Below are 27,227 nucleotides of genomic sequence, written 5' to 3'. Positions count from 1 at the left end.
CTCATCCCTGTGTATTGTTCTTCTGGTCAAGCTCAGAGATAAGCTGTGTGTCAACTGTGAAAAACTGTGCCAGAAGGAAATCATACCTAGCAAGGCCAGGGATTTTTTGGTTAAAGACATTAAAACTCACAGTCAGTTTGGATTCCTAGTCTTTGGATTTTAGAAGATGATGACACCCTTAGCGCGCTGCCAGCTGGAGTCAAGGACGTTGCATCGCCCCAATCTCCTCCCCCATGGGTCTGTGCAGCAGTTTTCTCCAATTCTCACCACCCAAAAATCCTTTTCCCAAGCTTCAGAAATATTTCAGATTCATGGCACGGACCTCTTTTCACTCTTGGAAAGCCTGGGGTGTGAGGATGCGATCCCCCTCTGCCTGCAGTTGTGCTGGTTTGGTTGTTGCCTGCACTCAGGGCTGGAGTGCAGGGGCTGAGGACAGCTGTGAGCTGTGGGAGCCCTGTGGAGCTCTGCTCCCTCCCTCACCTGCAGCTCTCACCTGGGACACATCTGTGGCAATTCACAACACGTGACAGCCCCTCTTCACTGGGAGAAAGAACACTGATACCAGTAAATTAAAAAAGGTATTTTGCTGTTTCTAATGGTTTGCTGAAGTGAGAGAACCTGAAATTGTGACTCCTCTGCAAGCACTTTAAATAAAAATTTCCATGAGAAACTCGACACAATTCCATGTTCTCAGTATCTTTTGCTCTGTTTTATGAGGATCTTGAATTCATGTTAAACCTTTAGGGAAAGGGCTCTGGCCCTCTCCCTTCTTCCCACTTGGAGCTTTTGGCCATTCCAGCCATGACCAGTGGATGGTTCAGTTTCCCTGTTGCTGTTTCTGGCAAATCTCTCACTCCCTGGGAGATGATTCCAAACTGAGCCACTGGAAACTTCCCACTGGAAACACGGTGGGTTGGGCTCAGGTAGAAGGAATCCCCTGGATCCCCCTGGCAGTGTCCCAGGCCAGGCTGGATGGGTTTGGAGCAGCTGGGACAGTGGGAGGTGTCCCTGCCATGGCAGGGGTGACACTGGGTGGGATTTAAGGTCCTTTCCAGCCCAACCCATTCTCTGATGAAATATCTTTAACTGCTTTTTGGACACTTCTTATGGCTGATGCTCAGATACTCCAAGCAGTTCCATTTCTACCCCCCTCACCAGAAAGGCCCCAGTGTAACTCAGTGTCCTTTTCAGTGGATTTATGGGCTGCTGACTCCATTTCAGAGCTGCAGGAAGCAGCATCTGGGGAGGGGGTGGCTAAAGAATTAGAAAATGTTTCTTGGAACAGTTTTGGAATGTTTTTACCTCTTGTTCAAATTGCCATAGTCAACAATATAATGCTTTTGCTGGGATATATCATTCTGATCAGAATTTTTGGATGGTTTTATGGCATTTCTGGATGAGCAGAGTGGGACTAAGGAAGTGCAAGGCCTCTCTGTAGCCAGGACACTGATGTGGAGGGCAGAGGGAGGGATAACTGCTGACCTGCCGCCCATGTCGGGGTGTTTGTGGGTTCCCTTTGGCTTTTCTTGTACAAAATTTCAGTAAATCTTTGGTTTGGAGCAAAACAAATTACAAACCAAAATTCTTGGTTTTTGGCCAGGTCTATAAGTTCTTCAGTTGGCAAAACTTTATCTGGTGTTCCCCATTTCCAACGACTCTTAAATTGCCAGGACAGGCTGTTTCTGTGCCCCTGTGAGCTGTGCCATGCCAGCAGCTGGACTGGGGAGCACATTTGTCTGACAACAGCCACAAAATGTGGTGGGGTTTATTCCCTCCCATCCCTTGTCCTGTTCTTTTGGTTTCTGCTAGTGTTTGTTGTGCCAAAGGCCTGAGGAAGATCAGGCAGTGGGTGAAGGCTCAGTGATAACCAGGACCTAAACCTTCAGAGTCCCTGAGTATATACAGCTTTTGTTTTCTAAAAGCTTTGATTCTCCTTCTTTACAAGTTCAGGAAATGCTCTTTCATCACTTCTGCAAAGTGTGAGCAAGCATGTTTTATACATTCCTTTTCTTAAACTGAAGAAAAACTAATTACACAATTCCTACTTTGATGTCTTCTTTAACATGGAAAAGCAGAATAGTTCCATGCTGTGAACCTAAAATGAGTCTGAATGAGTTTATGTTTTACTTTTGTTTATTGTTTATTTTGTTTGTTATTCATGTTTTCTAGTAGCTTTGAGCAAATAAAGTGAATTGTTTGTAAGGCTCAGAAGGAATGGAAGCAAACACGGCTCTGCCAGGACCAGCGCTGCGTTGGTCTGGTCAGTGCCTGGCTGCTGCTGAGGATCCAGTGTTCTCTCCTGGCGTTCCCAGAGCCAGCTGGGATCTCCAGGAAGGTAAAATGTGGCTTAACAGGTACCTGGCAAGTCATGGATGGCTGGGCAGGTGCAGGGACGTGGGGAGTGTGGGCAGGGAGCAGTCACTGGCTCCAGGCTTTCAGAAAGGAAACAGCAGCAATTTTTCCTTTATTGTTTTATTGCTCTGACACTCAAACCTTCATATGTTTAATTAGATCCTGGCAGGTATTTTCTAAGCCCTCTGCAGTATCTCCCAAGCATGAGGTGTGCAATATTCTGCTGTGCTGTGTTCCAGTGCAATAGAACATTAACCCACGGGGATTGCTGTGACAGAGTCATGTTGGACTAAGATGTTGAGATTCCCACCACAATTAATAGAGGATGGTGTGGCATGGAAGTCCTGAGTGTCTTCTCGGGATCTGTTTGACAATTTAAAAAAGAAAGAAGTACAAGAGCAGCTTTTTTTTGGTGCTGTTTAACAGCCACTTGATCCCAGACTACTTGGGCTTCATCTCTGCTGTGTCTGTACCACGGTGGAGGGCAATCTGTTTTCTTGCAAAAAGAATTTAGTTGGATGATTTTTGCTTGTGAAGGTGTAATCACAGAATCCTGGAATAGTTCAGGTTGACAGAGACCTTAAATCTCGTTCAGTGCCACCCCCCTGCCATGGGCAGGGACACTTCCCAGTGTCCCAGGTCGCTCCAAGCCCCGGCCAGCCTGTCCTGGAGCACTTCCAGGGATGGAGCAGCCACAGCTTCTCCGGGCACCCTGTGCCAATGCTCTCCTTCCTCACTTCTAATCGAAATCTCTTTTAGTTTAATCGCATTCAGCACATTGCAGAAACGCTGCAAACGGCTCAGTGTGTTGCTGTCCAAGGGTGATTGGTGCAGCCGATGGAGAAGTCCCGGGGCAGCGCCAAAAGGCGCTGATGGGGATTTGGCAAAGCCCCCGGGATGAGAAGCCGTCCTTGTCCCAGGCTGGTTCAGCGCATCTCTGCGGGCAGGAGCCCCGAGGGCTGCTCGGGGCCGGGCCGGGGGCTCTCCCCGGGTCCCGGGGGCTCTCCCCGGGTCCCGGGGGCTCGGCGCTCCCCTCGCCGGCCGCTCCCCGCTCCCAGCGCCCGGGGCTGCCCCGGCTCCCGGCCCGGCGGAGCGGGGGCAGAGCGGGGCGGGGGTCCGGGCGGGGCCGGGCCGGGCCCCTCCCCGCTAAAGCCGCTAAAGCCGCGGCCGGCGGGGCCGGGGAGCGGCACCGGCCCGGGAGAGGTCACCGGCCCCGGGGAGAGGCACCGGCCCCGGGGAGAGGCACCGGGAGCGGCACCGGCACCGGCACCGGCACCGGCGGGGGAGCGGCACCGGGACCATGCGGGGCGAGCCCGGCTCGGCGCTGCGGGCGGCGCTGCCGCTGCTGGGCGCTGCCGTGTCCCTGTGTGCAGGTACGGCGGCACCGGGAGCACCGGGAGCAGCACCGGGAGCACCGGGAGCGGCACCGGGAGCACCGGGAGCAGCACCGGGAGCCCCGGGAGCAGCTCGGGGAGCCCCGGGAGCAGCTCGGGGAGCCGGGGCGGGCGGTGCTCGGGGCGCTGCGCTGGAACCCCGCTCCTCCATCCCCGCCGTGCCGCCGCCGCCGCTCGGGGGGTTCGGGCTCTCGGCGCTTTAATCACGGCGGCGGGGACCGAGAACTGTGTCAGCGGGGATTTACCGGAGCGGCCCCGGGCAGGAATCCCTGATCCCCGGAGCTTCCCACGCCATCCCCGGGGCTCCGGCTCGGGGACGGATGCTCGGACGGAGCGACATCGGTCCCGGTGAGAGGACCTGTCCCGGTGCCGTGCCGTGCCCGTGCCCCATCGGGCAGGCGCTGGGAGACTCTTCCTCCCCTCAATCGTCTCTTTAAAACCTAAACCCGCGCTCTGCAAACCAGCGGTAAGCAAGGCAGCGCAGCACAGAATATTTTCTAGTTTTTCTATTTGCTTTACTGGATTTTACCCTTCTCTCCCTGTTTTGACCCGAGCAGTTTCTCTGTGCGATGCTCACTGGGACCTCGCAGAGGGGGAGGTCCCAGCCCCAGCCCCGGTCCCAGCCCCGGTCCCAGCCCCGGTCTCAGTCCCGGTCCCAGCCCCGGTCCCGGTCCCAGCCCCGGTCCCAGCCCCGGTCCCGGTCCCAGCCCCGGTCCCAGCCCCGGTCCCGGTTCCAGCCCCGGTCCCGGTCCCAGCCCCGGTCCCAGCCCCGGTCCCAGCCCCAGGACCGTGCCCCCAGGCACCCACAGAACCCATCCAGCAGCCACGGAACCCCTGCTTTCGGGCAAAGCTGGGCTGCGGGCTGTGAAGTACCTCTGTGTGGTGCTGCACATGGGGTAACCTCTGGCATCTCCACAGGGTGTAAAACCTGCTCCGCAAGAGCTCTTCCTGTTCCTCTAGCGTTGTTATCCGGGTTTGGGAGTGAGCCCCCGAGACAGGGCAGCCCTTGTTTTCCCGGTGTGCCCGAGTTAAAGCGGAGCATTGCCAGTGGCCGTCACCACTTCCCTCTGGAGAGCATCCAGAGCGCTGAGGAACCGCATTGCCTTCCATTTGGGTATTAAAGTCTTGCATTGCTTTGCTCCCCAAAGGTGCAGGGCAGGGTCCTCTTGTCCTCACCCTGTTCCAGAGGGTGTGCACAGACCCGACAGGCAGACGTGTGGTGACAGAGGGGACAGTCTGTGTGACTGTCTGTGTGGAAAATTCCTGGTCAAACTGCTCAGATGTGACTTTAGGAGCTTTCAGTGCTGGGGACTCTCTTATGCAAGCAGCTCCAGAGTGGCAGTGGGTCAGTGCTGGCTTATCTCAGCTGCCTCCCCATGGAGTTTGTACCTGTGCTGAGCCTGCCCTCAGCCCCTCAGGACTGGGACCAGCAGGTTCCTCCTCAGCTCTGTGCAGGTCCTGTGTTACACAAAATCCCTGCACTCACAGCGCTCTGCTGTGTCACTCATGCCCCGTAAAGCACAACCTTCCCAAGGGTACCTCGCCTGTTCGAACCTAAAAATGTCCTTTGGCAGCTTATTCCAACAAATGTCATTTCCCTGGGTCTTGTAGCCCTTTCCTGTCCTGTTAGTATTAATTTCAATGCCTGGACTCAGCTCCTGCCTCTGGTTTTGCCTTGGCTGCTGAGCTTTCCTGGAATGGGGATTTTGAGCATCCAGTACCCTCCTTCCAAAATGACTCTATATATATACATATTATGACTATATATATATTTATTATATATATGTGTATATATATATATATATATATCACTCCCCAGATGTTTATTTAAGAATTCAAAACTCTGGAGCTCTGTGATGTCTCTCATTCAAAGATATTTTCCTCAATTCTAGAACAAATACTTTTCCTCTCTTTTCTACAACTTTCTAGTGTTTGTCCTGTTTGGTGTCAGCCCTTTTTACAGTATATTTATATGAGGGATTTTACTCCAACTGTTTTCTTTCAGAGCCCTCTTCAGAGGGGGAACTTTTCCATATTTTTAATGATAGTCCAAAAAGCAGGTTTGGTTTTTTTAAGATCTGTCATTGTTCCAAATTCTGGTTTTGCCTTCTGAAGAAATGTGTCACAAGAGAATGAATTTCTCAGGGCCAGCAGTGTCACTTCCGCGGGGCTGGGCCCGTCCCTGCCGTGCCACCGCGGGCAGGGAGGATGGGATGCACTCAGCACTGGGTCCAGGGCTGGCTGCAAGCTGCAGCCTGGAGAGCTGCTGCAGTTCTGGGGGTGTCCAGATGCCCAGGGGGCACTGGCTGTGCTTGTGGCTGCACCTGAGCTCTTCCAAGCAGTGGCACTTGCACGGGCACTGGGGCTGCCTGAGGGCAAGGAGAGCTTCTCCTGCTCGTGTCAGTGTGCTGCCACTGACACCTGGGCTGCCCAGAGCTCCTGAGTGAGTGTGAGCTGCTGAGTACCCCACCCCATTCATCTTCTAAGTGTGCTCTCATGTCTTCATAGAGCCTTCACACCTCTCCAGAGCTGCCTTTGGCATGACAGCCCAGATTCTTAATCTATCCCTTGCTCACTGTCCTGAAACTCTTCCTACTTCTCCTGTGCCTTTCTGAGGTGGGTGACAGCATCTGACCCCACATGGCAGAACAGGGCTGCATCTTCTCCTGGTGTCTCCTGCTTGTGCTCTCACCACGAGCTGTGGAGTTGTCCTGTGCTCCCCAGGGATGCACAGCCCTCTGTTCCCAGTGGGGATGAGAGTGAGCTGGTCCTTGCCCAGGCACAGCTGAGGCTGTTCTGTGTGATGTTACTGTCCTCTGGTCCCTCAGCACGGGACAGTGATGGAGTCCCCACCCCGGAGGGCTCTGACAGCCGTGTGGATATGGCACATGGGGGCTTGGGTTAGTAGTGGCCTCGGCAGAGATGGAGGAGCAGTTGGACTCGGTCTCAGAGGGCATTTCCAACCCAAACAATTGTGTGGTTGCGTGATGAAATTGTTTTGCAATGCTCTGAAGTCAGTCCTGCCTTCAGCAGCCCCTGTTACCCATTTACTGCTTCCCTTCCCAGAGCGCTCAGCCCACGCTCCTGTGCCACGGCCTCGCATGCTGAGCTTCTCTCTGCCTCAGACCCCAGCTGCTGCCAGAGAACAGGCTGGCTCAGGGGAAGATCACTCTGGTGGCAGCAGAGTTTCTCTGCCATGGCCAGTTCCCAGCAATTGTGCCCTTGGAGAACCAGGGGCTGTGCCAGACCCACACCCACCCTACGGCAGCTTTGCCGGTACCTTCTCTGGTTTTTGTCCTGGCTCCATCACCAGCAAGGGGCAGGAAAATGGAAAACAGCCAGTCAAAAACCAGTAATTTTTAGGATCTGCTTTGAGCCCCTTTGTCCCCCAGTGCAAGTTTTGTCACCTGGGACCCTTCTGAGTCCAGTCAGTGAGGTCCAGGAATGTGTCCTGTGGTGTGGGAACATCCCCAGGGCTGGAGGTGGCCCAGGGGCAGCTGTGCCTGGCACTGGGGTCTGTGCCTGAGGCAGGGGATCCAGGCAGTGTGGGGAGCCCACAGCCATGGGAGCCCCAGACCTGTTCTTTGGAAATGAAATGGAAGTGTATCTAGAAGGGCACAGTAGACAATGACGGTACAGAACGATCAAAGATGGAAACGTTCTGGATATTCAGCAGTTCCTCCCCCCAGGCCCCTTAGAACTTTGCTTTCCAATTTAATTTTGAAATGTTCTACTGATAACTATGGTGAGCAGTGATGGGTTGTGACTTAGTGGAATATTAATGCTCTGTTATCTGTGTAGTAAAAAGTCTGTGCTGAAATGTCAAACCTTGTGTGGTTCACAAGAGAGGGCAGGTCTGGGCTTTGGTCCCCCAGAGATTTTAGTTCAGTTCTGTTAGCCCTGTGGTATCAGCGGGCTTGTGTTAAGTGTTCAATTCCTTCCATTTATCTTCTGAAGTTGCACTGTCTATCAGTGTGTTTAAATTATTCATTGTCTCCATGAAGCTGGTGTTTAAACTCCAGTTCTTCCATCTCTTGTTCCCGTGTAGTATCACACTTGTTCCTCAGTTATCTTGTGATTCATGTACTTGATGCTGACACTTGCTGGCGAAGGGGTGGAAGCACACAGAAATCTTCTGTGCTGGTTTGTTGGGAATCAGGTGCTGGCTCTGTTCCTCCTGCTCTGTAAGCTCAGTGCACGGCACGTCTGCCTGTCCTGTGTGTTTCCTGGCAGTTCACTGAGAACTGAAAGCCAGGAAATGTCACTTCTTAGGTAAGTCAGGCAGATTTTCTTCTCTGAAGACCAAGTCATCCTGTCCTTGATTCATGGTGGGACTCATCCAAGAATCTGGTGTGTAGTCCCAGCTCCTATTGCAATAACAGCAGGAAAAATCTCCTTGAAAACCACGAATGTCTTAAAAATGCCCACCCCAGGAAACATCTGCTCCTGGGGTCTCTGAATGCAAAAGCTGCTTTCCTTTGTGCCAGTGTGTGCATCTCCCCCTCGCCTGGTTCTGCTTTCTGCTGTTGCTGGCTGGGTCCTGAGAGTGCTAGCTGCCCTCGGGAGGGGACCCTCTGTCCCTGTGTGTGTCTGTCCCTGCTGCAGGGAGCCTGTGGGGTGTGGTGTCCTGTGGTGTCCTGTGGTGTCCTGTCCTGTCCCCTGTCCTGTGCTGTGCCGTCCCCTGTCCTGCCCTGTCCTGTCCCCTGTGCTGTCCTGTCCTGTCCCCTGTCCTGTGCTGTGCCATCCCCTGTCCTGTCCTGACCTGTCCTGTCCCCTGTCCTGTCCTGCCCTGTCCTGTCCCCTGTGCTGTCCTGTCCTGCCCTGTCCTGTCCCCTGTCCTGTCCCCTGTCCTGTCCTGTCCCCTGTCCTGTCCTACCCTGTCCTGTCCCCTGTCCTGTCCCCTGTCCTGTCCCCCTGTCCTGTCCCCTGTCCTGTCCTACCCTGTCCTGTCCCCTGTGCTGTCCTGTCCTGTCCTGTCCCCTGTGCTGTCCTGTCCTGTCCTGTCCTGTCCCCTGTGCTGTCCTGTCCTGTCCTGCCCTGTTCTGTCCCCTGTCCTGTCCTGCCCTGTCCTGTCCCCTGTGCTGTCCTGTCCTGTCCTGTCCTGTCCCCTGTGCTGTCCTGTCCTGTCCCCTGTGCTGTCCTGTCCTGCCCTGTCCTGTCCCCTGTGCTGTCCTGTCCTGTCCTGTCCCCTGTGCTGTCCTGTCCTGTCCTGCCCTGTTCTGTCCCCTGTCCTGTCCTGTCCTGCCCTGTTCTGTCCCCTGTGCTGTCCTGCCCTGTCCTGTCCCCTGTGCTGTCCTGTCCTGTCCTGTCCCCTGTGCTGTCCTGTCCTGCCCTGTCCTGTCCCCTGTGCTGTCCTGTCCTGCCCTGTCCTGTCCCCTGTGCTGTCCTGTCCTGTCCTGTCCCCTGTGCTGTCCTGTCCTGCCCTGTCCTGTCCCCTGTGCTGTCCTGTCCCCTGTGCTGTCCTGTCCCCTGTGCTGTCCTGTCCTGCCCTGTCCTGTCCCCTGTGCTGTCCTGCCCTGTCCTGTCCCCTGTGCTGTCTGTGGTCCCGCTGGGCCCTGGGCAGGGTCAGGGCACATTGGCAGTGGGTGCTGCACAGTTCCATGCCCAGGGAGCTGGCACCCTGGGTGGCCAGGTTTGGGTGCCTGGCATACTCTCTGCAGCCGTGTTCCAGTTGTTCACTTTCTCCTGATTTCTCAACCAGAGGATGGAACATTTTAATGGAATTGTTGTACTTGAGTAAATAAAGGAGTTGAGTTCATTACCAGATTAAAAAGTGCCTTATTTTGAAAGTTTGTGAGTGCATTTTACTCCTGCCTCTTTGATCCTTTAACTCTTTGACACTCACCTTATTCCATTCCTTGGTTTCCAGGGTGTGGGAATCCTGACTTTTGCCCTGAGACAGTGAATCACCAGTGGCATTGCCAGGATTCAGGAGTGGGTTTGGGGAGGGAGGAAACATTTCTTGCTGCATGTAAGGACTGCAGAATTTCAGTCAATAGTTGCAAATTCTTCCTCTTCTCTCATGATGTAAAATGGCTCTGTGGGAGGGGAAACAGTTCAGAGGAGCTGCTGCCTTGGATAGGGAGAGGAAGCTCTTCCATCACGGTGCTGTAAGCCCTCTGGTCTGTAAGCTGAGGGAAATGCCTTCCTGGCTCCTCTGGGACAGCAGTGGAGGCAATTGAGAGCAGAAATGATCCAGATGTGTGATGTGAAACTGGGGGTACATTGCCAGTGGCTGTAGGTGCACTGGTTATGGAACTGACACGGACAATTCTCTCCAAGGGAAGGAGCTGTTGTGAAAAACCGGGAGCAGCACTGGGGCTTTCCTGATGGAGCAGAACAGATACAGCACAAATTCTGGTGACAGCTGTGTCCCTGAGGGTGTCAGCAGGGATGGGACACAGGAGCAGGAGTGGTTGCACAGGTGTCTGTGAGGGCTTCGTGGGAGGCACAGCGAGGATGTGACACTGGGTTTGTCACCTCCCCTGCTCAGTGGGATGGGAGTGAGAAAAGCCTGGATCTTCCTAAGGCATGTTCAAAACAGCCCAGGCTCCCCCCCTGATTCCACAAGGGCTGAGGCAGCTGAAGTAGCACAGGTGCAAGAAACCTGGATTTTTGTGCTTGTATTCAGCCATCTTCCTGCTCTGACAAAGGCTTCTGGGCACACACAAATGCTCTTGAAAACGGGGCCAGGAATTCGTATCTGGTTTGTGATTTCTATCCATTTTTCTACATGAGGAGTCAGCCAGCAGCACAGGCAGTTTTCTGAGGAACCTGAGGCTTCTGCTTTTGTAGAATTATATTTAAAAGTGGTCTGTGAAGGTCTTCTGTGAGGAAAGTTGTCTTTCCCAAAACTCCAGCTCTGATCTTGTCTGTGAACAGATTCAGCTACAGAAGCTGCCGTACATTTGCCGTTTCCATTTCCCCCTGTGTCAGGGCAGGACCTGGTGGCGCTGTCATTGTGGCAGTGGCTGTGTCAGTGGTCAGGGGGAGGGTACAGAGCTCCTCAGCCATCCTCAGATGGGGCCCCTGGAGCTGCTCGTGATGTGCAGGGACAGTTTTGGTCAGCTCTGCTCTCAAGTGATGTGCAAGTGCAGAGTATGGATAAATCTGTCAGTTATCCATGCAGATGATGCAATAAAGATAATTTTCTATTTTATTTTTAGACTGTGAGAAAGGGAGAAAAACACCATAATGACGTGTCTAAAGCCCCGAAGACACTTGCCACAATCTTCGACTCATTTCCTCAATAATGCTTTTATTTTGCAGTTTTGGTGATGATGTGCCTGTGTTCCTTCCGCTAGATCTCTGATTTATTTGGGTCTGATGAGTCTTGCTCCTGGCAGCAGTTCTAGGAGCAGGGTAATGTCTTTAAGGAGAGATTTGCCTGTTGTGCTGTGTGTGAAGGATGGCGCTTGCTCCTGTGCCGAGGGAGAGCCGAGGCAGCAGCTCCTGGTGCTCCCTCACCCCGGACAAACACGGACACACCGTGCCAGGGAGGTCTGGGGTGGAGCTGGAGATAAACACCACCAGCTGCTGCTTGAGAAGGGTGGCACAGGATGGAGATTGTTGTAAGGGAAGTGAAGACTGTCACAGAAACAGAAATCAGATTTGTGCTGACATCAGTCAGGACTTCTGCGCTCCTCCAGGGACTCTGAGACTGCAGAATCATGGAATGGTTTAGGCTGGAAAATCCCTCCAAGATCATCGAGCCCAGCTGTACCCCCAGCACTCACAAGCCCACCACTAACCCATGTTTTCCTTTTCAACTCTCTCTTATCCTTAAATAAAAGAAAGCCGCTCTCCCCGATTCCAAAAGAAACAAAGATTTATGGCAAGAATTATTGTCCTGAGCAGGCCCCAGTCTTGCAGAGCTGGAGCTGACCCGGGAAGGGTTGTCTGGAAAAGGTTCCTCATCTCAGGAGACAGGAGGAGTCTGTCGTTCTGTCCGTGTGGAGACAAGGGGACAGGAGGAGTCTGTCATTCTGCCCGTGTGGAGACAAGGGCAGGAGCAGTCTGTCGTTCTGTCCGTGTGGAGACAAGGGGACAGGAGGAGTCTGTCATTCTGTCCGTGTGGAGACAAGGGCAGGAGGAGTCTGTTGTTCTGTCCGTGTCTGTCCGGGGGTGCTGTGTCTGGTGGCTCTCACATCCAGCCCTGGCACAGCCGGGCTGCTGCTGCTGAGGGCAGGGACTGCCACGGGCAGTGGGTGCTGTGCCTTTGGGAGACAGCAGCAGCTTTCAGAACCGCTTTTTGTGATGCCCAGTCCACCACAAGAGACTGCTGCCACCTATAAAATCCCCCGGGACCAAGATTTAAGACCTTGTCATGTGTGAGTGTTGGGGCCGGCCTCCTGCAGCCACCTCAGGGCTCTGCTGTACCAGGGCTTGGCCCCACGGCCTAGTCCCCAGGGCCAGGTCCCCACAGCCATTTATTCCCTGTTCCCCAGGCCTGCAGTGCGTGTGCCAGCTGTGTGAACACACCAATTTCATGTGCCAGGGCCTGGTTCCCAAGGCCATTTATTCCCCGTTCCCCAGGCCTGCAGTGCGTGTGCCAGCTGTGTGAACACACCAACTTCACGTGCCAGACGGAGGGCGCCTGCTGGGCCTCGGTGATGCTGACCAACGGGCGTGAGGAGGTGGTCAAGTCCTGTGTCTCCCTGCCCGAGCTGAATGCCCAGGTCTTCTGCCACAGCTCCAAGAACGTCACCAAGACCGAGTGCTGCTACACCGATTTCTGCAACAACATCACCCTCCGCCTGCCCCTCGGTGAGTGCCGGGGACCAGACCCCGGGCGGGGGCCCGGCGGTGGGAGCCCGTCCTGGGGCCTTCACAGGCTGCCTGCAGCACATAGCTGCTTTTGTCCCAGCTTGTCCACACACCAAAATATCAGCTGCAGCTGTGTTTGCAGCAGAGGGAATTTCTTGTGTTTCTGAAGGCACCCCAGAGGCTGGTGTCGATGTCCTTGGAGCAGGGGGTTCCTGGGGGCAGGATCGGTGGCAGACCCCAGGGCACTGCCAGGGACTCTTTGGCTGGTGCGGTTTCAGCAGCCTGAGCCTTGGGTGCCGTGGTTGATGTGAGCAGCCTGTGAGGCAGCTGGGCCATGGTGTCACATCGGTGTCACATTGGTGTCACATCGGTGTCACAGCGGTGTCACAGCAGTGTCACATCAGAGTCACAGCGGTGTCACAGCGGTGTCACAGCGGTGTCACATCGGTGTCACATCGGTGTCACATCAGAGTCACATCGGTGTCACATCGGGGTCACATCGGTGTCACAGCGGTGTCACATCAGAGTCACAGCGGTGTCACAGCGGTGTCACAGCGGTGTCACATCGGTGTCACATCGGTGTCACAGCGGTGTCACATCAGAGTCACATCGGTGTCACAGCGGTGTCACATCGGTGTCACATCGGTGTCACAGCAGTGTCACATCGGTGTCACATCGGTGTCACAGCGGTGTCACATCGGTGTCACAGCGGTGTCACATCAGTGTCACATCGGTGTCACATCGGTGTCACAGCGGTGTCACATCAGAGTCACATCGGTGTCACAGCGGTGTCACAGCAGTGTCACAGCGGTGTCACATCGGGGTCACATCGGTGTCACATCGGTGTCACAGCGATGTCACATTGGTGTCACAGCGGTGTCACATCAAGGTCACATCAGAGTCACAGCGGTGTCACAGCGGTGTCACAGCGGTGTCACATTGGTGTCACATCAGGGTCACGTCAGGGTCACATCAGAGTCACATCGGTGTCACAGCGGTGTCACATCAGTGTCACATCAGTGTCACATCGGTGTCACAGCGGTGTCACAGCAGTGTCACAGCGGTGTCACAGCGGTGTCACAGCGGTGTCACATCAAGGTCACCGAGTGTGGCTCAGCAGGGGTGAGAAGCTGTGAGATTCCTGGTCCTGATGAGAGGGAGGAAAAGGGTTGGCACTCCCAGGAACCACGTGCATTACCCAGCTGGTGCAGTGTGAGAGTCTGCCAGGCTCAAAGTTGTGTAATGAAGTTGATTTGCTGCTCTCTAAAAATAAATATTTATACTCTTCTTAGCATAATTTTCATTTTTGTTATTCTTCTTTCCAAGATATGTTCTTATTCCAGGCTTTTCTTAAAAAAAGGTGTAAAATATACTATTTTATCAGATAATACTCTATTATATACTTACAGCAGCGAGATATGTTACAGGTAAAAAAGATGCAAATGAATACACAATTTAAAATTATAACTTGAATTGAAGATGCCATCATGTAGTTCTTAATAGAACTCGAAAGGCTGTTGCTGGGCAGACGATGGGGGAGCAGCTGTGGGAGCCCTGGGCACTGTCACCTCCTGGTGAACCCTGGTACCCAACCTCACCTGGCCCGTGGGGCAGCAATAAGGATTATTTAATTGGTGCTGAGGATAATTCATGTGATGTTTGTATCCCCACAGATGACTGGGGATACAAGCATCATAAAGTGACCCTAGGACGTTGTTTTTCTTTCAGTTGGCCACAGAAGGGACACGCTAATTGTGGTCATGCTCTAGAAATAAAGTGCCATGGTGGTTTTTCCAAGCTGGGAAGAAAGCTGCTATTTCTAGAGGAGCAGCAGAGGCAATCTGCTGTTCCAGCACTTGAACTGGGACTTGCAAAACCTCTAGTTTCATATTTCAGTACCCAAAAAACCAGACTGAATTCTTTCCCTTTGCTCTAAAGGTTTGGGGGAACTCGTGTCAGCTGGAACTGTGGCAGTGCCAGTGTGGTTTCTGTGCTGGCCTTTTCCCCTCCTCACGCTGTTCATGTTGTCAGGAAGTGGCGTGGGGACAGCTCCGGGGTCAGTCCCTTGTCTCAGACACCTGACAAGTGGCACTTGGGACAGACACCTGCATATGGAATGTCTGTATCATCTATCTTTATCTAACTGTACCTATCTCTGTCTCTCTGTTCCAATGTCTCTCTAGTTCTATTTTCTCTATCAATCCCTTATATATCTATCTATATAATATATATATAACCCTATATCTCCCTTTGTGTGTGTATATATCTATTTCTTGATGTGTGTATATGTATTATGCATCTACACACTTACCTGCTGAGCTGTCTATCCCCATTAAGCAAATTCTAGTTTAAAAGTGGAGCATGTGAGCATGAAAAACTTCCCTTTAGGCAGCAGTGACTCTCCTGGAGGAGGAGAAACCCTGAGAAGGTCCAGCATGGTGCCCATCCCTGCTCGCTGAGGCAGGACCTTTGTGTCCTTCTGGGACAGGAACCCACCCTTCAGCTCTTCTCCGTGGAGCTGAGCTGCTCTGGCTCAAAGGCTGCACGGGGCTGGGAGCAGCCTGCACTGATGGAAATGTCCCTGCCCGTGGCAGAGGCTGGGAAACAGCTGAGTTTTAAGGTCCCTGGCAACCCAAACCATCGTGGGACTCTGACTGTAATTAGCAAAGGTTTATATTGTATGTCCCTGCCCAGAGCCTGTCCCTGCCCAGTCCCTGTCCCTGCCCAACCTGCCCTGTCCCTGTCCCTGCCCAGAGCCAGCCCTGCCCTGCACAGGGTCCCCTGCCCAGCCTGGGGTGGCAGGGCAGGTTCAGTGAGGCACTGGAGCTCCTGGGATAGGGGATCTCTCCGTACTGTACTCCATCCCTGTCTCAGGGAAACAGGGGTTTCAGCCCTGTAGAAACAGGATGAGAAATGTTTAGGAGATCCTGGCATGCCAGTTAACAAGCAGCAGTTCCAAGGAGGAATCATGCTCATAAATCCTCTTACAAACCTCCCAGGTCACTCCTGGAGTAGCCTCTTGAAGTCATTAAAGGAAAACCCTGTGAACGAAATGTTCCAGCTTTGTGTTCAGGAGGCTTGGAGTTGTGCTGGTGAACAGACATGTGGTATTGACTGGAGGAAGGTAGCAGTGGGTGCTGAGCTCATTTCCTGATGCTTTTGAGACCCCACATCACTTTGGTCACTCTCAAACTCAGGTTATGGTGCGCATGTGGCCCAGCATCTCCCTGAAGGGAAGGAGTGACCTGGCATGGTGTGGAGTTTGTGATTTTTACATCTTCTGCTGCCCTGAGATCCTGTTTGTACTCATGATTCTGAGCATTGAGAATAAAGGTATCATGTGTGTGTTCATGTGCCAGTGAATCCCTTAGCAGAGTCTTCCTAGAGCTTCTTGATACAGAGCTCCTTGGGTGGTGATCAGAATGCTGACCTGAGACCAAGCTTTCTGCACAAAAGCTGTGTGGGGAAAGGCTCCATCACTTACAGAAACCTGGTCTGTTCTGTCTGTTCTGTCTCCTGGCCAGGACATGGTTGGGCTGGTTGAGGTGTCCAGGGCTGGGTGGGACTCAGTGCTCTTAAAGGTCTCTTCCAACCTAGTTGATGCCTTAAGTTTTAGCTTTCATATTTTCCAGATTTTTACTAATGGTACATAACTCTGAGCTTCATATAAAGTGTTAGCAAGTTCCCCTGATGGTCCTTTTCCAGCCCCAGAACCAAGGACACCGTTCCAACTTCAGGCCCAAAAAGTGTAAAAAAAGCAAATTGAGGAGAGCAAACTGGGAGGATGAGACTGCATCACCTGAAGCTGTAATTGCACAATTAACCCCAGTGTGGAAATGGACCAAAACTTATAAAAGTGTGAAAATTCCTGACCTGGGATCCATCTTGGGTGTAGCCTTGGCCGGGCTCTTGTACTGCCCACGGTGCATCCTTGGAAGGGCTTTTAATAAATCCCTGCTTTATTCCTTTAAGCCAGCCTGTGCTCCTGGGAGCCTGCCAAGGCCTGGTGGTGCCTGTGACTGTGGCGGTGTCACTGCTGTGCAGCCCTGTCCCAGGCCCGTGTGTCACGCTGTCCCTTGTCCCCGTGCAGCATCCGAGGCTCCTGGCAGAGTGGCGCGGCGCTCGGCGGCGTTGGCGGTGCCGGTGGCGGTGCCAGTGTGTGCCCTGGTGCTGCTGGCCCTGCTGGGGGCCTGCACGGCCCGGGGCCGGCGGCACCGCGGGGCCAAGCCCCCCAACGTGGAGGAGCCCCTGTGCGAGGCCAGCCTGGCCAGCTCCGGGAAGACGCTGAAGGATCTCATCTACGACATGACCACCTCTGGCTCGGGCTCCGGTACGTGGGGTGCCCTGCCCGGCACCCAGGCTTTGTGCCGCTGCTCGTGGCCACCCCTCGCTGCCGTGGTGGGGCTTTGGGAGCTCTTCCTCTGTCAAACTGCAAAAATTCCCTTCCTTCTGGGAATGGAGGCTGTAAAAATGGGAGCTCGGAAATCAGAATCAAGTGTGAAACCCAGTGCTGCTGCCTGATATTGAAAGGTGCTAAACTCACCTGAGCAGGACAGGATGCTGCTTCTGGAATGTTTTGTGTTTCAGAGCAGAATAATGTTCCTCCAAATCCTTGTTTTGAGCAGAACATTCATTTTTTTAACATTTTTCCCATTTCTGGCCTACTGTGATACCCCCATTGCTACTGAGAACTTGTTAAACCAAAGAAACCTGAAAATGAGGTGGAAATTCACAAATTCCAGCTCATTTGACCAGTGGCATGTCTGGGATGTATAGCCCAGCTTCCCTAACTAGAACTTTTTTTGAAAGGTATGTAAACTATGCTTGCTTTTATTTGTAAATGAAAAATGTACAAATGGTGCCAAATTTAATTTATTTCCATGAGCTGCATACCTCTGAGGATTAAGTTGTTGTTCTTCCCTAATGCCTTTTCACAGCTCCAATGAGCAGACTTTGGCTTTATTTATGCTGAAGTTTTTAACTGTTCCCAGCCATCCTCGAGCCAGGAACAGGGCTGGACTTGAGCTGAGCCAGAGCCCCATGCACCAGGGTGATTTGTTCTGACTTCAGCCAAAATCAAGGTTGCAGTTATTAAAAAAAAATAAAAAAGAAAAAAATTAATAATTCCCTGTTGTAAGTCCCCAACAAACACAGAATCAAATCAAACCAGGCAGGATTTGTGGCTGGCAAAGCACAGTGGAGCTGCTACAATATTTTATTTTAATTTCAAATATTTCAGCTGGAGTAGAGCAACTACTTGACTGCAGGACAGTTGCAGTCTGTATCAAATCAAATTGAGTAGTTTGGACCAAATTTTAAAATTTTTACTGGAGTTTAAAAAAGTTTTTTCTATGTACAAACACTGGGAAGTAACATCAAAAATTCTGATTTGAGGAGATATTGGCTGGGAGACGATTTTCCCTTGGTAGTCTTGGAAAGCAAAGCCATGAGTGCAGCTCAGTGGGAGAGGTCAGTGTTGGGGTTTGAAGGTCCCAGCTGAGCTATTTCACAGGAACCTGTCTCTCTTTTTCACCAGGTCTGCCTCTGCTGGTCCAGAGAACCATCGCGAGGACGATCGTCCTGCAGGAGATTGTGGGAAAAGGACGATTTGGCGAAGTCTGGCATGGGAAATGGTGCGGGGAGGATGTGGCTGTGAAAATCTTCTCCTCCAGGGACGAGCGCTCCTGGTTCCGGGAGGCAGAGATTTACCAGACGGTCATGCTGAGGCACGAGAATATCCTGGGCTTCATTGCTGCCGACAACAAGGGTGAGCTGCCCGCCTCTTACCGACCTTCTCCCACCCGGAAAATTCTCTGCTCCTGCACGGCGGCGTTGGCAGTGCTGGGGTAACATTGGACTCTGTGGTGCTAGAACTCCTCCCAGCCCCAGTGATGACACTCACTAACTCCAGAGTGTCTGTCTCAGCCCCCGCTCCATCTGAAAGCACCCTGAGCTGCGGTGCCCCGAGCTCCTTCCTGGTGCCACAGCTGGCACACTTGTTTGCATTCCCCGACAAGGGGAAGGTTTTCCCAGCTAATATTTTCATTACTCTTGCTTCCTCTGGCCAGATAACGGGACGTGGACTCAGCTCTGGCTCGTCTCCGAGTACCACGAGCAGGGCTCCCTGTTTGACTACCTGAACAGGGGCACGGTGACAGTGGAGGGCATGGTCAGGCTGGCACTCTCGGTGGCCAGTGGCCTGGCCCACCTCCACATGGAGATCGTTGGCACGCAAGGCAAGTGCTTCCCTCCCACTTCTCCTTCAAGTATTTTAAGGAGCTTCATTGTTCTCAAAATCATTTATGGGTGATATGGTATGGTGAAGTGTTTTCAAAGTGTCAGCACCAGGGGGAACCGTGTGAATGTGAGTGATGCAGTACAGACTGGGAAGAGGGACGTTCCCTTCCCACCCCATTGCCTTTAAAGAAATGCCTGGAGAAGCAGCTCTGCTGAATGGGAATGAGAGCTAATGAAGGAAAAATTAGGAAAAATTTCTTCATGGAAAGGTTTGTCCAGCCTTGGCACAGGTTGTCCCAGGCAGTGGTGGGGTCACCATCCCTTAAAGAGCTGTGTGGATGTGGCACTTGGGGCCATGGGTTAGTGGTGGCCTTGTCAGTGCTGAGGAATGGTGGGATTCGGTGTTCTTAGAGGGTTTTTCTGACCCAATCCATTCAGTGATTCTGTAATTTTCTAAATAAATTTGGAGGGTGATCTCCCAGATTCTCTTTTTGTATTTTTTTTCTGAAATACAGATATTGAAACAAAAATACCCTTAAAGTTTTCTTTCAAAGTTGACAACACTTAGCAGAGCTTTACTCTGTTCAAAATAAGCTTCAATATTTCTACAGGGTATAGTAACAAAAGTGAATAAATCCATTTTTACATCCTTGCTCATTATATTAAAATCCACACTGTTGTTATCAAAATTGGAGGCGGTTTCTCTTGCTGTGGACAGGGAAGCCAGCGATCGCACACCGGGATCTGAAATCCAAGAACATCCTGGTGAAGAGGAACGAGACCTGCGCCATCGCTGACCTGGGGCTGGCAGTGAAGCACGACTCGGTGCTCAACACCATCGACATCCCCCAGAACCCCCGGGTGGGCACCCGGAGGTGGGTGAGGCAGCGGTGGCTCCCTGGGGATGGCTCCTCAGCCCGTGCCCCCATCTGTCCCCTCTGCCCCTGGCATCGGGCAGGGACGGCCACCGCGGGGTGGGCGGGTGATCACCCATAGCAGAGCCTGCTGTGGGATGGAGCTCTCTGCCCACTGGGGCATCGTGTGCCGCTCACCCTGGTCACCCTGGTGCTCGGGGCACAGCTGCCAGCACCACGAGGGGCCCTGGCACGTGGCAGCACGGCTGTGGCCTTTTGTGGGAGCTGCCCCGGCAAACTGAGCCTGTGTGCCCCGAAGGTACATGGCCCCGGAGATCCTGGACGACGCGATGAACATGAACATCTTTGAGTCCTTCAAGCGTGCAGACATTTACTCCCTGGGGCTGGTGTACTGGGAGATAGCCCGGAGGTGCTCCGTTGGAGGTGAGGCTTTGGATTCTCATCTCATCCCAGATCGCTTTGGGTTGGAAGGGACGTTAAAGCTCTTCTTGTTCCACCCCTGCCATGGCCACCTACACAATAAATCTTCCCCAGGAGTCACTGAGGAATACCAGTTGCCTTACTACGACCTTGTGCCTTCTGATCCTTCGATAGAAGATATGAGAAGGGTTGTCTGTGAACAGAAGCTCAGACCAAGTATTCCAAACCAGTGGCAAAGCTGTGAGGTAAAAGCAGTTTTCTACTTTATTCTATGTTCATTTTGTAAGTTTTTTTTCTACTTTATTTTGTTATTTATATGTTCAAGTTTAAATTAAGACAGAATTTTTCAGTGAGAGATAGGGCACTCAACGCCTGGCTTCTCCTGAATTTAGAAGCTTCAGATGTCTAGTTGTCCTTCAGATCAATACACAGAAAACTCTGTGCACCAAGTGCTCAGTGCTGTCCAAGGCAGGTCTTAATTGATGCTGCTGCTGTTGTGTCACCATTTCAGAGAGCTGCAATTTATCTCCCTGTTTTGAAACTGGAAAGCAGGGGGTGGTGGCTGTAACCCTGGCTGCTGTCTGTCCCCTGCAGATCCTGTTTGTACCTGGTGCCTTTTCTGTCCCCTGTCCTGTCGTACCTGGTTCTGTTCCTGTCCCTCTATTCCTGTCCCCAGAGCCATGGCACCTGGTTCTGTTCCCCAGAGCCCTGGTACCTGTTCCTGTCTCCAGAGCTGTGGTACTGGCTCTGTTCCTGTTCCCAGAACTGCGGTACCGGTTCTGTTCCTGTCCCCTGGTACCGGTTCCTGTCCCCTCGTACCGGTTCTGTTCCTGTCCCCAGAGCTGTGGTACCCGGTTCTGTTCCTGTCCCCAGAGCTGTGGTACCCAGTTCTGTCCCCTGGTAGCGGTTCTGTCCCCTGGTAGCGGTTCTGTCCCCTGGTAGCGGTTCTGTTCCCTGGTACCAGTTCTGTCCCCTGGTAGCAGTTCTGTTCCCTGGTAGCGGTTCTGTTCCCTGGTACCAGTTCTGTCCCCTGGTACCGGTTCTGTCCCCTGGTAGCGGTTCTGTCCCCTGGTAGCGGTTCTGTCCCCTGGTAGCGGTTCTGTCCCCTGGTAGCGGTTCTGTTCCCTGGTACCAGTTCTGTCCCCTGGTAGCGGTTCTGTCCCCTGGTAGCGGTTCTGTCCCCTGGTAGCGGTTCTGTTCCCTGGTACCAGTTCTGTCCCCTGGTAGCGGTTCTGTCCCCTGGTAGCGGTTCTGTTCCCTGGTAGTGGTTCTGTCCCCTGGTAGCGGTTCTGTTGCCCACAGGCTCTGCGGGTTCTGGGCCGGCTGATGCGGGAGTGTTGGCGTGCCAGCGGTGCCGCACGCCTCACCGCGCTGCGCGTCAAGAAGACGATCTCACAGCTCTGCGTGCTGGAGGACTCCAAAGGCTGAGAGGCCTGGCCGCGGGACGAGAGGGGAAGGCGTTCTGCTGTCCATCTTTGCACGTGTGATTGTATTTCTGTCTCTGTCTACCTCAGCTCATGTGGTTCCGTAGCGCGGTGCTCTGGGCGGAACACCGACCCGGAGAGTTGCACTGGGCCCCGGCGTGAGGCAGCCGGGACTCGGAGCTCGGGTTTGACACAGCGAGCCCGTGACTTGCTTTGGGTTTTTGTGTAAATCAGACACCGGTGAATCCCAGGAAGGAGCTTGAAGAGTCGTGACAGTGTAAAAATTCCTTTTGCTGTTGTGCTTTTCATCCTTGTCAGCCTCAAATGTCCTGGAAGTGTCTGGTGTTGGTTAACGCCTGTTTGTGAGAGAAACCTCATGTTCTGTCCTCAAACCAAGTAAAAGACCAAATTAACCCAGACTTTTACCTTTTTTTTTTTTTTCTTGCAGGGATTTGAAAAGGGGTCGTCAGTAAATGCTTTTTGAATTACTATAATTAACCAAGCAATTAGAAAAAATGGAAATTCCAATAAGTGTGTGCACTGTGAACAAAACCATTGAGTCAGTTCCTTATTAACATTTATTTCTATAGTCTCAATTTCACATTCAATATCATGGTTAAAGTTTGAGATGTTTTGCTCTGTCTTTTTTTTCATCAAACAGATCAGTGAAGGGACAAATTTTCATTTCAACAGTTGGTAGGAAAAAAAAATAGAGGCAATACTTTTCTGTTAGCTGTGAAGGGATGGAACAGGAGAAATTCTACCTAAACTGGGAAAATATTTATTTTTAGCAATGCCTTTCCAATCACTGGCAGAATTATTTTAGTGCCTTTTGATGTATTAGGGGGAAGATTTAACAAAAGCCAATACAGCCTGTTCAGAGGTTTCTTGCAGAATTCTGTAACAGCACCAGGCTGGTGATGAATATTAACATTTCTGACCAGGTTTCCATAATATCACAAAAAATAATATCAGCAAAGCGAGTTTCTGTGTTAAAATTCAACAATGTTCTGGCATTTTATGAATTTTGGGCCACTGAATATAACATTGAAATATTTTTAATGGGCAAAATTATGCATTTGTAGTCTTACGGTTTTTAAATGTTTCTAAACTCTGCTGGCCCATGGAAATGAATCCCAAAGATGTTTCCAGAATAACAAAGCCTTGCAGAAATCTGATGTGGCCCCTGTGGCTCCATGGCAGGCAGCTGTTGGCTGATCACAGTGTCCCAGATCAGTCTCTGGGGACAAATCCCTTGGCTGGAGCCATTGCAGGGAAGAGCGTGTTTGACCCTTCCCGAGTGCGTGGTCAGCAGTGCCGTCACCCCCGGCCTCATCCTGACCTCCTCACCCTCAGCACTTTGTGATGCTCGTGGCTGTTGCCTGCCCAGAGACAGGCTCTGGTGCAATGTGCCCGTTTGCCCAGGGCTCAGTCACTCCTGCAGGCTCTGTGGGCTGTGCAGACACAGCTTCCATAACTCCTGGCAGCTGTTCCTCCAGAGTGGTTTCTCAGATATCATCACGAGATATCTGAGATCCACGGCAGGCTGGATGGGACCTGGAGCAACCTGGACAGCTGGAAGGTGTCCCTGCCCAAGGCAGGTAAAAAGGGACAGGCTTTAAGGTCTCTTCCCACCCAAACCATTCTGGGGTTCTGTGATTCAGTTCTTCTGTGCTTCAAGTGCACAAGCTACCCCGAGGAGCTCAGGGATGTGACTTTGAAGGCTTTTTGAGGGGTAATCTTGGCACCTGCATGATCCAAAGCTTGGTGCTCACTTGACTATCAAAAAAAATTTGCAAACCTAAGATCTAGAATCTGTTCTTGTAGTATGTACAAGAACATACTTACCTTAAAAAATCCTTATCTTAAAAAGGAAGAATCAAAGCTTTACTTTTTTAAGTGGGAAAAGAGTTTCAGTTTTCAGTTTCCCCCCTGGAGTCTCTGAAAATTGTTGGCCAGCCCAGTTATTTGAACCAGACCCTTTTGGTGCCTGGCTGGGAAGAGTGGGTGGAGGATGCTCAGGCTCAGCTACTCCTCACACAGGTCACAGCTGCAGCCCTGGACGTGCTTTAACCTTTTCCCTGGACACATCTCTTGGCATCTGACATTATGGTCTGTTTGCCCTGGCTTTTCACCTAACTCAGTATTTTTGCACTGGTTTTCTTTTCTCTTGCTGTTGAGAGGTGAATGTACATTTTGATGGACTAGAGTTGGACATAACTGAGCCAAGGGGCTGATGTTGTACTGAGCTCTGAAGTGTTTGTAAACTCTACACTCCTTTAGAAAAACTCCAAAGAACCCTTGTTTTAGTTGCCTTTCCCCTCCATGTGGGTTTGTCCTGTTCTAATTTAAGCACAGACATTATGCCAAGACACTTCTGTGCAGTCTAGGGAGGCTTAGGTTTCCTCAGAGGTTACAACGTTCCTCATAATCTTCATTTAAAGCACAAGTTCTTAAGCTCATGAAAATTTGCAAGGTCAAGGATGCTCAAAACCTGCCACCACATTCAGCCTCTCTTAATTGATGCTTCTAAATGGGAGGAGTTATCAATATTTTATAATTTGCTTCTAATAACAATCTAAAGTTTAATGTAGGGATTATGCACTGGAAGGGAAAGTTAATTAATGTTTCCTGTAACACCTAATTTTTTTGGAGTTACTTGAACTGCTGCCCCCAGACACTCCTTGAGAAATTCAGGCTATAATCTCCTCTGCTCTTCCCTACTTTTATAATTTGCACTTAATCAAGCTCATTCCCTCACATGACACTCTGAAGAATCCTACAATATTTTAGTCGTTGCTATGTCACTTCTTTGCTGGTTCTAGATTCAGGAATTGTAAATAAATGAGTTTAGAAATGTGCCCAGTCCCTACAATGGGTCTGGGCTTTGGGCAGGGAAAGTTCTTCCCAGTCCCTTCTGCCAGGAGCTCCTGTGCCAAGGGTGGCCTTGAGGCTGTCCCCAGCTCCCCCTGGCTCGTGGGAAGGAGGTGTTTGGGTTTTGCCTGGGGACAGTGGCACAGGACAGGGACAGGGACAGGGACAGGGACAGGGACAGGGACAGGGACAGGGACAGGGACAGGGACAGGGACAGGGACAGGGGTGGCACTGGGGCGAGGGCAGGGCTCTGGCTGTAGCAGGTGCCTCTGCTGCCTCCTTTAGGCACATGGCTGGAGAGGCACAAACCCGTTTTTTTGGGTTTTTACTGTTCAAACCCCCTGCTGTGGGTCAGTGGGGTCAAGGATGTCCTTGGGGTGTCCTTGGGGTGTCCTTGGGGTGTCCCTGGGGAGCCCTGGGCCAGCAGTTGGATGCCCCAGCAGCACTGCAATCATGTCCCCTCCTCTGTCCGTGGCTGTGTGTCTGTTCCATCCCCACGGGCTCTGGGACCCCACAGCCCCGAGGCTTTTAGGGAAACCTGTCCATGTTCTGCTCTGATGGGCAGAACAATACTTATGAATGTACAGGGAATAAGCATTGAGGTACAGTATATTTCTACAGAATATAAGAAATGTGCAATAAATTGTAATTTACACTGAATGTATTTTTGGCATAAATGGACCGGATGTATTTTGAATGTAGCCATGACATCGTGTCTAAGCCTGCTGTGCTTCTCAGTCTCTAAGAAAAACGTGTCATGCTTTGTCAATTTACAAACCACTTCCTGAGTTGTCTGTTTTTAAAAGAAGCATTAGTATTTTATCTGGAACACTGTAATATTTCTGAACTAAGTATAGCAGTGCAGCGCTAACTTCAACCCTCGTGTTGTGAAATAGCTGATCTGTGTACACTGCAGAGTTATTTTTAAAACTATTGCTAAAGTTATTGCTTGATATTGCAGCTGCCTGGATGTAAATAATGATTTAGCTGTTGTATTTTGTATGCAGATTTGGGGAAGACGCGTCAATTTTAATAAATTCAGCATACTCTGCCCTTTTGTTCCCGTGGCCTGAAACTGTTCTTCTGTTCATTGTGAGAGGGGAGAAGGCTTGAGCCTGGCTGAGCCTGTAGAAACTTCACTGGTGTCTCTTGCACCCACGGCAGTGTGAGCTCCCACCGAGCCCCCTTTCATACGAGACCCCCTGGTTGTGCTGTTCCAGCTGTTGAGATTTTTAGTGGTGAACATCTGGGTGGGACCAGCTCCCCTGAGCGCCTCAGCTCTCGAGTGTGCGTGCTTGAGAACTCCCCTGACATAGCCACAATCTGGGAATTTAAATCAGGCTTCGTTTTAACTTTGGGCATGTCAAAATGAAATCTGCCATGCTGTGACCCAAGAAACTTCAGTGCCTTTGGAAGGATACCGTGGTTTTTTGGGATTTGTTTGTTTGTTTGTTTTCTCCTTCAAAAGACCTTTGTATGATAGGAATTCCTCGGGGTCTGTGTGGTCCCCCCATGTCCAGGGGGGTGGCATTGTCACGGTGCTGGCTGTGGGGCTCCCGATGGAGCAGCAGCAGCAGCCAGGGCTGAACATCCTCGGTGAACATGGCCTGCCCTCCCTGGCCACGGCCGGGGTGTCCGTGGCACAGGAGAGCTGCCTGCTGCTCCTCGGGAGGAATTCCTGTCTCTGGGCACGCATTCCCTTCCAGCACACCGGGATGGAGCAGCCGCTGCCGTCCCGATGCCGCTCCCCGGCCCCGGCAGCAGAGCTGGGGGCTGTCACCTGCGGAGACACCGCTCCGGACAGCGCCTGGGGGTCAGAGAGACGGCAAATTCTTCAATTTCCTCTTACTGAGTAGGTCAGCTCCCCAGGAGGCACCGTGCGCTCTGGGCAGCTGGGCAGAGGAGCCAGCTCCTGAGCCCCGAGGGCTTGTGTCCCACAGGGGAGGGGACACCCCTTCCTTGTGTCCGGAGAGGTGGCTCTGGGCAGGATCCCTGCAGCCTCCGAGGGATGCGAGTTCCATCCCTGGAAGCGCTCGAGGCCAGGCTGGACAGGGCAACCTGCTCGAGAGGGGGGCTCGCCATCACTGCAGCCCCGAGACAGGATCAGCGCCGGGGAGGGGCTGGGGCAGGGCGTGCTGTCACCTCCCCGCCTGGTGTCACCTCCCTGCCTGGTGTCACCTCCCCGGCTGGTGTCACCTCCCCGCCTGCTGTCACCTCCCTGCCTGGTGTCACCTCCCCGCCTGCTGTCACCTCCCCGGCTGGTGTCACCTCCCCTCCTGGTGTCACCTCCCCGCCTGCTGTCACCTCCCTGCCTGGTGTCACCTCCCCAGCTGTGCTGTCACCTCCCCGGCTGTGCTGTCACCTCCCCGCCTGCTGTCACCTCCCCGCCTGCTGTCACCTCCCCGCCTGGTGTCACCTCCCCGGCTGGTGTCACCTCCTCTCCTGGTGTCACCTCCTCTCCTGGTGTCACCTCCCCGCCTGGTGTCACCTGCCCGGCCGTGGGTGAGCCCTGCCGGGCTCTGCTCCGCCTCTGGCCCGGTTCCGAGCAGCTCCGAGCCCTGCTGGGAGGGGCAGGCGGGAGTGGGGGTGTCTGGTGTGTCAGGGTGTGTGTCAGGGTGTGTGTCAGGGTGTCAGGGTGTGTCAGGGTGTGTCAGGGTGTGTCAGGGTGTGTCAGGGTGTGTCAGGGTGTCAGGGTGTCAGGGTGTGTGTCAGGGTGTGTCAGGGTGTGTGTCAGGGTGTGTCAGGGTGTGTCAGGGTGTGTCAGGGTGTCAGGGTGTGTGTCAGGGTGTGTCAGGGTGTGTCCCTAACCCTAACCCTAACCCTAACCCTAACCCTGTCCCTGGGTCTCAGTCCCTGTGTCTCAGTCCCTGTGTCTCAGTCCCTGG

General features: G+C 52.6%; 1 protein-coding gene across 3 annotated transcripts; it reads left to right on the top strand.

The window, feature by feature from the left end:
• The first annotated feature begins 3,652 nt into the window (after nucleotides 1-3,652).
• ACVR1C (activin A receptor type 1C) lies at nucleotides 3,653-25,402 on the top strand. Of its 3 annotated transcripts, XM_086896435.1 has the most exons (10): nucleotides 11,662-11,757; nucleotides 11,836-12,076; nucleotides 12,282-12,512; nucleotides 16,603-16,842; nucleotides 18,049-18,279; nucleotides 18,581-18,748; nucleotides 19,468-19,624; nucleotides 19,923-20,047; nucleotides 20,159-20,289; nucleotides 21,347-25,402. In XM_086896435.1, exons 2-10 carry the CDS (start codon nucleotides 12,073-12,075, stop codon nucleotides 21,470-21,472), a joined length of 1,413 nt encoding a protein of 470 aa, XP_086752561.1. In that variant the 5' UTR covers nucleotides 11,662-11,757; nucleotides 11,836-12,072; the 3' UTR covers nucleotides 21,473-25,402. The 3 variants fall into 3 exon arrangements, with proteins under 3 accessions (XP_086752560.1, XP_086752559.1, XP_086752561.1); XM_086896434.1 differs by lacking the exons at nucleotides 11,662-11,757; nucleotides 11,836-12,076 and adding an exon at nucleotides 3,653-3,725; XM_086896433.1 differs by lacking the exons at nucleotides 11,662-11,757; nucleotides 11,836-12,076 and adding an exon at nucleotides 3,653-3,725 and having other exon boundaries at nucleotides 19,923-20,289.
• The last annotated feature ends 1,825 nt before the right edge of the window (nucleotides 25,403-27,227 follow it).

Source organism: Cyanistes caeruleus, chromosome 7, assembly GCF_971803275.1.
Source record: "Cyanistes caeruleus chromosome 7, bCyaCae1.hap1.1, whole genome shotgun sequence".
NCBI classification, from domain to species: domain Eukaryota; kingdom Metazoa; phylum Chordata; class Aves; order Passeriformes; family Paridae; genus Cyanistes; species Cyanistes caeruleus.
This window is presented reverse-complemented; position numbering and strand designations above follow the sequence as displayed.